At 49.6% G+C, this 8,828-nt stretch overlaps 1 protein-coding gene across 1 annotated transcript; it reads right to left on the bottom strand.

The window, feature by feature from the left end:
- Positions 1-249: 249 nt before the first annotated feature.
- ZNF304 (zinc finger protein 304) lies at positions 250-8,117 on the bottom strand. The gene is made up of 3 exons (XM_029209607.1): positions 7,709-8,117; positions 5,978-6,104; positions 250-4,108 (listed from the first exon to the last, which is right to left on the bottom strand). The coding sequence occupies exons 1-3, from the start codon at positions 7,739-7,741 to the stop codon at positions 2,283-2,285; spliced, it is 1,986 nt and encodes a 661-aa protein (XP_029065440.1). The 5' UTR covers positions 7,742-8,117; the 3' UTR covers positions 250-2,282.
- Positions 8,118-8,828: the final 711 nt, after the last annotated feature.

Here is an 8,828-nt window from a genome sequence, read left to right as displayed (position 1 = left end):
TTACAAAACTAAATATACTCTTACTATATGACCCAGCAAATCATGCCTTGGTTTGAAACCAAACAAACTGAAATCTGAGGTCTACAAACTTATGTCCTCCTACACACAATGCATATTGCAGGTTTATTCATAACTGCCAAAACTTGGAAGCAATCAAGATGTCCTTCAGCCAGTGAATGGATAAGCAAACTGTTACATCCATACAATGGAATGTTATTCAGTGATAACTTATAAGCAAATCTTCACAGCAGCTTTATTTGTAACAGCCAAACGCTGGAAATAACCCAAACATCCACTAACAGGCAAATGGATAAAAAACAAATTGTAGTATATCCATACAATGGAATAATACTCAACAATACAAAGGAACAATTAATACATGCAACACGATGGCTTAATCTCAAAATAGTTACGGTTAGTGAAAAATGTCAGAGTCCCCACTCCCCAGAAAGTATATACCATGATTCTATTTGTATGAAATTCTAGAAAATGCTTGCTATTACTTGTGAACTGTGGGAAAGGGGGCCAGAAAGGACTGGGAGGAAAGGATTATAAAGGGATACAAGGAATCTTTTGGTTGTGTGGGATATCTCCATTATCTTGATGGTGTGGTCTCATCAGTATTTACACATGGTGAAACATAACACGTTTTACACTTTATATATTCAGTTTATTTCATGTCACTATACCTTAAAGAAGATGTTAAGAACTAAATGTTCCCTATGAAAATCCATATTTACCATTCCTCTTGGAAAGTCACATCTGCCAACTGTTCTGGTTCTAGCATATCCCTCTCCCCACAGTTTAGGGGGATGAGCCCTGCCTCAGTATCAGCAATGAAGTCCACGTCCACTTCAGTCACTAGAAATGTTGGCTGGGTCAGAGAAGCCTGATCCCTGGATCTCTCATCAGTGCTGGGGTTCCTGCCTGTGCAGTGATGGCCATAACGTCAACAGCCCAGGGAGGTACAGGAATCCACAAATCTTTAGATTTACTGTAACAGTGCATTGGCCGCAGGAGACTCAGACGTCTGAAGGTCCTGAGAATTTCTGTACACTTTCATGCCATACAGCCAAAATCACATGGACGTTTATAGATGCCACTGTTAGAATAGACACACATCCTCTCACTAGCCACAGTCATCCCCACTCCATTATATCAGTGTTTCTGTACCAACTATGATTCCTACCTTGCCCTAAAGGGCTAAAGCCTTCCAGTCAATGATACTTGCCTATGAGATTCTGGACATCAGGGACTGGCTCCTGTACAGGTCCAGGAGACAGAAATCCCTCCAAAGTGCTGGGAAATATGGGACATTCCCTAGGAACAAAGGACCCAATCCATGTTGCTTCCACAAGAACTGGAGATTTCCACATCAAATGTGCCCTCCTCAGAATGAACTCTGGGCTCACAGGAAATCCTGACTTCTAAGCCACAGGATTAGGTGCATAAAGCTCTTCAGACTTTTCTAGCAAGCCTTGGGCAACAATGCAAACTAGGCCAGACTAGACTGAGAGCTGTTCTCTACCACCCTGTTGTCCCTTCTGAGGCACATAACATTGGTGTCAACATAAGGTGTTCCTCCCTTCATGTCGGTAAAACCCAATTTTTTCTCAATCCATTAGACACAGTGAACTGGCCTCCCGTGAGTAAAGACTGCCACAGCAGGCCTTTATCACTGCACAAACTAGAGTAGCACGGACAGGGAGTTCCAAAGTTGGGTGACTTGGGAGCAAGATAAATAAGTCACAGCTATCATGTGACAGTCAACATTGTCCAGGAAGAAGCGAAATCTTGTCTGGAAATCCCCAGTAGACTCTGGTCCTTTCGGCCAGAGCTAGATCATGGTCACTCAGTACCCAGTCATGGAGGTGGAAATGAGGACCTTCTGTGCACTCAGAACATTCACAATCCCCTAGAGGGATCAGGAGAGACAGCACAGGGCTCCACCTTTCCTGAGCATATTGGAGTAACTGACAGACACTGTGGGAACTTAACAGCAATGAGATGGCTTCCACCATAGGCACTGGCAGTGATATAACTGTCAAGAGCCCTGGACAGTTGAGGAAGTGCAATGCACCTCATGAGAGCTTCTCACCTATGTGGTACTTATCGGGAATCTCCCCGGGGTGGATGTACGATTGTACAAGGTTGACCTGCTGGCTCCCTCACAAAGGGCACTCACAGAGCTCTTCTCTGGTGTGAGTCCTAATACCTTGAACAAGGATACAGCACATTTTCTGCATTCATAAGGCCTTTCTCTAGCGTGAACCTTCTGGCTGCTAAACAAGTGTAACAGATGCAGCTAAAGGGCCATCAAAGCTGTTGCATTCATGAGGCCCTTCGCCAGTGTGAACTTTCTGGTGCCGAACAAGATGCGAGCTTCTGCTATAGGCTTTCCCACATTCACTGCACACGTAAGGCTTCTCTCCAGTGTGAACCCTCTGGTGAAGGATGAGGCTAGAGTTGCGGCTAAAGAATTTCCCACATTCACTGCACTCATAAGGCCTCGCTCCAGTGTGGACTTTCTTGTGCTGAACAAGGTGGGAGCTACTAATGTAGGCTTTACCACATTCACTACACACATAAGGCCTTGCCCCACTGTGAACCCTCTGGTGTAGAATGAGGCTAGAGTTGTGGCTAAAGCATTTCCCACATTCACTGCACTCATAAGGCTTCGCTCCAGTGTGAATTCTCTGATGCACAATGAGGTTGGAGCTATGGCTAAAGAATTTTCCACATTCACCACACTCATAAGGCCTTTCTCCGGTGTGGATTTTCCGGTGCTGTACAAGCGTGTCTTTACGGCTGAAGGCCTTTCCACACTCGCTGCACTCATAAGGCCTTGCTCCAGTGTGAATTATCTGGTGCTGAACAAGTGTGTCTTTGCAGCCAAAAGCCTTCCCACATTTGCCACACACATAAGACCTTGCTCCTGTGTGGACTCTCCTATGTTTAATGAGGCTGGAGTTATGGCTAAAGAATTTTCCACATTCGATGCACTCGTAAGGCCTTGCCCCAGTGTGAATTCTCCAGTGCTCAATAAGGTGAGAGCTTTGGCTAAAGAATTTCCCACATTCACTGCACTCATAAGGCCTTTCTCCAGTATGAAACCTCTGGTGCTGAACAAGTGTGTCTTTACGGCTAAAGGCTTTTCCACATTCAGTGCACTTATAAGGCCTTTCTCCGGTGTGAATTCTCTGGTGCTGAACAAGGTGGGAGCTTCTGCTGTAGGCTTTTCCACATTCGCTGCAGTCATAAGACCTTTCTCCAGTGTGGACTCTCTGGTGTTGTACAAGCGTGTCTTTGCGGCTGAAGGCCTTCCCACATTCACTGCATGTATATTGTCTTTTCCCATTGTGAAATTTCTGGTGGGTTTTTAGGTGAGACGGGTGAATGAAGGCCTTTCCACATTCCTTACACACATGTGATGTTTCTCCACTATGAATTTTTGTGTGATGAATAAGAACTGATTTCTCCTTGGACAGATTTCCACATGGTAGGCACCTAAAAGCTCGCACTTCAGCCTGAGTTATCTGGTTGTCAAGGAGAGTGAAGGTGTTCAGGAACGTTTTCCCATTGTCACTGCAATTGAGAAGCATCAGTTCATCATGGTCTCCCTGGTGTCGCCCGAGTCTGGAGCTTTGTGGAAAAGGCTCCATGAACTCAGTCTTTTTGCATGGACTCATTCCATTGTAAGTGCTTTGGTACTGGAACAGGCCAGAGCTACCTGGCAAGTCCATCCCCTCCTCCCTGCAAGTAAAAGGTCTCCCTAACATGTGGACAGCACAGCTCTTCACAAGTGAGGCCCCATCATCACCCCTTCTGACAGGATTCTTCCCACTATATTGCTTCTGGTGCTGATAAAAGTTTTCACTGAACAGGAATCCTCGCCCACAGGGGTCACATGTGTACAGTTTCTGTGCAGGGCATGATCCCTGGTGTTCAGCCAGGTGCAAAATGTCTTTCAAGAGTGGGTCACATATCTCACACGGCTGGACTTTCTGGATAAATGGACATGACTCAGGAGTCCTGACCTCTGACACTCCTTCTACAAAAACGCTCTGCTCAGAAGGGGCCTCCTCATTGTCTGCTTCACACCAACAACCTGAAATCAAAGAAATTCTAGTGAAGGACATGTTGACTTTGGTGGGAAGCAGCAACTCCATCACATAGGTATGTGTGACACACCAATGAATGAGTCCACTGGCTTTTGGCAGGATGAGGGAGCCAGGATCAGGAAGGGCTCACTGTCAGTCCTGGGCCTCTAAAGGTCACAGTATGAAGGAACTCTAACGATGGGTAAAGACAAAATGATGTTGGACAGTACTGGAAGTAGAGGCGAGGTCTCCAACTCACTCCTCTACAAAAGCATTTCAGCAGGGCCTCGGCTGCTGGTGTCAGGTGAGCTCTGTGCAGAAAGCTGTGTCCAGGCCCAGGAAAATCTGATTGCAAGTAAGTAGCTGGTTCTTAAGGACTACATATGGATATGTGCACAACTCATGACACATTATAGTAGCCAGTGTTGCTGAGCACTGCGGACGGAGAAGAGGAGAATGAGTGAGAGACATGGAGGCCAGAGAGGTGGGGAAACAGCCAAGGGATGGAAGACAGAAATGTCAAGTGCCAAGAATGGGGAAGGAAAGGGAGAAGTGAGGTACTGCTATGTGCCTTGGCAAGAAAACACTGGTGAACACAAAGCAGGTTGATGGTACGATGTGAACCCAGCCCTAAGATCACTCTCTTTCAGCTCCCATGCAGCAGGGCCAGGCCCTCTCTGGCCTCTCTCACTGTGGCTGGAGTCAAGGCTCCCTGTCAGGAACCCGGGGCTTCCTGTCCCTCTCCACCTGGAAAACTACATGTGATCAGGAAGATGGAAGTTGTAAAAAAATCATAGGGCAGATGGGTGGCCCAGGTAACCCATTCCACAGAGAAGAAGAGAATATGTTTTTAAAAAAGGAGAGAGAGAAAAACCCGAAGGAGGATTTGGCGGAACATCCCTGTGTCTGCCACAAGCAGTGACCATGTCAGTACCTACAATTCCTGGCATAGTCATGCCCCAGGAAATCTCAGCCAGAGGACAGGGGCAGAACATGGACGCAGAGGCATCATGGATCTGGAAGTGCCCAACCGAGGCAGAATCTGTGAAGCAGACTGAAAGAGCCCTGAACTCCTAACCTGATCCTGAAAGACTTTGGGCAGAGGTGTCAGGACTGCTCAGCGAGGGAGGGGACACCACACATGGCCCAGCCTCAGCACCCACAGTGCCTACTCTGGGAACCAAAGAAGGGAAGGAGAAGAGTCACTGATCTGGCTGGACCGAAAGACCTGCCCCAAGGGAAGTGGGGAAAAAGCAAACCCCAAGGACACTGGAGCGGGCATGAGGGCCTGTGGAAGGCAGCCTCTCCGATGGCCCCCAAGAATGCCTACCTCCCAGTATTCCCGCCCCTGTGTAGGCCGCTTCCCTTGACCGTAGGTGGGACTGATTGACCCATTTGAATAGGGCAAAAATGATGGGATCATTTTCTCCAAGTCAGGTTAGAAAAAGACCAGCCATCATCCTGGACATTCTCTCTTGCACAGACAGAGGCACGTTATGAGGTGCACTACATGTTATGAGGTGCACTACAGAAAGGCCACCATGACAAGGAACCGAGGGAGGCCTCTGACCAACAGCCAGTTGGAACTAATTCTCACAGTTCAACAAGCCGCAAGAAACTACATCTTGGAAACACAAAACATGAGTGAATTTGTAAGTGGATTCTTCCTGAGAATGGCTTTCAGATGAGAACACAGGTTTGGCTGACAGCTTGACTGAAACCTCACGAGAGACCCTGAGCCAAAAGCACCCAGGTAAGCTGTGACGAGCGAGGTTCCTGATACACTGAAAGTTACATAACGCATTTTAATTGTTTTAAGTCACTAACTTTTGGAGTAATTTGCCATGTACCAATAGATAACTGAAACAGGGACTTACCCAGCGAGGCCACAAGTGCAAAGTTCTCCAGCATCACATTACGGTACAGGAGTCTCTGAGCTTCCTCAAGGAGCTCCCACTCCTCCCGGGAGAAGTACACGAACACATCCTCGAAGGTCACACAGCCCTGCCACGATGGGGACAATTGAGCCCACGGACAACAGGACTCCCCAGTCTACCCATTAACCTACCCCACCACGGTCCTCCCCAGCCTCCCAATTCAGAGGCGATACTAGGCCTTGACACAACTATTGCCTGCTCTCTCGTGTCCCTCTGATCACTGTGTGCAGCCCAGAGCAGAACCAGGCAGGTGGGCAGATATATATTATATAAGCTATGGGTCTTGCATGAAGGGCACAAAACACTCTCCTGCTGGCATCCTCAAGAACATGCCTCCCAGAAACAACTAAGGCCATCAGGTCACACTCCTCCCAACATGTATCACTCTGAACCACACTTTCCTCATATCTGGGGCCACACCCCATTAACACTGACAATCTTCTGATCCACAACATATGCACCTCCAAGGCAACCCCCACTCCTGAAGCCACTCTGCATACAGTATCCAGGAAGTACTCATATCTTTATGACAGGCACCACTGCCACCCAGGTGCCTGAGCACGATGCCAAGTCCTCAGGGCCCAGTTTCCACTTTCTTTGCCACCATCAACACTTATGTGGACTATTGCAGTAAGCTCCTCCCTCATGCCCACACTCCATTCTCAATTAGACAGCAGCCAGAGGGAGCCTGTTAAGATCCGATTCAGAGCATCTCTCTTCTGCTCCAAATCTTCAATGTTTGTCAACACCATCAGAATAGAAGCCCAGCTCCTCAGCCTGCCATTCTTGCCTGACTCCTGGCCCTTTTCCCAACAGACATAATGAAGACCTGTGGTTCCTTGAGGACTCCCAACTCAATCTTACCTCCAAGCATTTACACATGCTGTTCCTGGGTCTAATACACCCTTCCAGTCCTCATCCCATTGGCTACCAGAAGCAGGAATCTCTTCATATAACTGTTGGCTTAGATTCAGGATACTGGGCTAGAAAGGACCCCTCCTTTAAGGCCCCCAGACTCAAGTGCAGGGAGAGGGACAGGTGAAGAGTCCCAGTATCTCACTATGTCTCATCAGAAAATCTCCAACGACCCTAGTTTAAAAACATATACAAAATCCATACACCTCTCTAACCTCCACTGCCACCACTCTTGTCCACCCACCATCAACACTCACCTGGACTATTGCAGTAGACTTCATCCTGGTCTCCCTGCCCACCCTCAGGCTTCCCCAATCTTTCCACTCTGCTACAAGAGGAAGCCTGTTAACACCTATGTCAGATCACCTCCCTTCTCTGTTATAAACCTTCTATGGCTCCCGCCACCACAGAAAAGAGGCCGAGCTCCTCAGGCTGCCATTCCAGGCCTGATCCCTGACTGCCTGCTCTCTATTCTCAACAAACATAACAGAGACCTGCGGTTTCCTGAACACTCCTAATTCATTCTCACCTTCAAGTGTTTGTACCAGATGGCTCCTGGGCCTTGGAAACAATTTCAAACGCCTCACCCCATCAACACTGGGAATGGGAACCTCGCCACATATCCACCGTCAAGGACCGCCCTTCACTGCCTTTATACTCAAGAAAAGGGAGCGATGAAGGCGAAGTGCTGAAAGCCCTAGAACACACCATCCCTTACACCTGAAGCGGTGAGGGCTCGAGGGACCCTCCACTCACCTGAGCCCGGTCCATAAGCGTCGCGGCCGCCATGGGATCCTCTGAGCAGAACCGGGTCGTGAAACTGGCGACTGGAGCGGGCTCTGCGGGAGCAGCCGAACCCCCACCCCACACTGGGCGGAGTGGCCTCGGGACGACTGTCGGACTCAGAGCCCCAGGCTCCCCCTTGTAAAAAGGCGCTCAGGCTCAGGGTGCCGCCTCCGGAAGCGGACGAGGACGGAGGGCGGGTGCGAAGGCCTCGGGAAGAGCGCAGCCCCGGCTGACACCTCCGCGCAAGGCGGCCCGTAACACGACGGGGACCATGGATCCTAACAACGGCGCGGAGGGAGGTCCTATCCTTTCTACTGTCCTTCCCTGTTAGCTTCCGAAGAGCCGCACGGAAGGCGGACCCCAGCCTGGCCTCCCAGCCTCCACAGCCACTCTAGACAGTCCTGGCGCAAGCAAAAGACGTCACGGCCGCGACGCCGGAAGTCCCGCCTCTGCCGGCAGGGCCGTCAGGAAACGCCCATCTTCCGGACTGTCATTGGCGCAGCACGGATGCGCCGGGCACAGACTTATGGGTAAAGGAATTTGTGTCCTCCATCCAAGCAGGTAAGGGGAACTTTTCCGGCTCTCCCGGACAGCAGTGCGGAGGCAGGTAGAGGGAGAAAGGTCGGGGAGGAATTGGGTCGCGGAGGGTCAGAGCTCTTCTTAAAGGCGACGCGTCCAGATTTCCGTGGTCACCTGTGACAAAGCTGCGTCCTCCGCCGTCTCCAGCAGGTGGACCATTCTTTCATCCTGGGAGAACTGCTTCACCTCCCGAGTTTTGAGGACTGAGATTTAAATTGAACGATGAAGGGAATTCCCTGGCGCTCCAGTGGTTAGGACTCCACGCTTCCAGTTCGGGGGCGTGGGTTTGACCCCTGGTCGGGGGAACTAAGATCCCGCAAACCGCGCGGGCCGGCCAAAAAAAATTGAATAATTAATATCCCTCTCTCCTGCGGTCTTCGGGTAGTAACATATGGTCCCCCTATTCCTTGCTACCCAAAATTGGGTTAGCAGCACTTGTGAACTTACTGAAAATGCAAGTTCTCGGATCCAACCTACACCTTCCGACACAGAAACCCCCCGGAGGTGGGAG

The sequence above is a fragment of the Monodon monoceros genome, unplaced genomic scaffold, assembly GCF_005190385.1.
Source record: "Monodon monoceros isolate NGI ecotype Baffin Bay Population unplaced genomic scaffold, NGI_Narwhal_1 Super_Scaffold_10, whole genome shotgun sequence".
Lineage (NCBI taxonomy): Eukaryota > Metazoa > Chordata > Mammalia > Artiodactyla > Monodontidae > Monodon > Monodon monoceros.
Note: the sequence above shows the minus strand (reverse complement) of the source record. Positions and strands in the feature narration are given on the sequence as shown.

Bases quoted from the DNA above. Each gene is read 5' to 3' on its own strand.
- ZNF304 (XM_029209607.1), bottom strand. From the start codon at position 7,741: ATGGCGGCCGCGACGCTTATGGACCGGGCTCAG. The intron at 6,105-7,708 runs GTGAGTGGAGGG...CCATCGTGGCAG, and splicing joins CGCTTATGGACCGGGCTCAG to GGCTGTGTGACCTTCGAGGA. The intron at 4,109-5,977 runs GTAAGTCCCTGT...CTTTGATTTCAG, and splicing joins TGCACTTGTGGCCTCGCTGG to GTTGTTGGTGTGAAGCAGAC.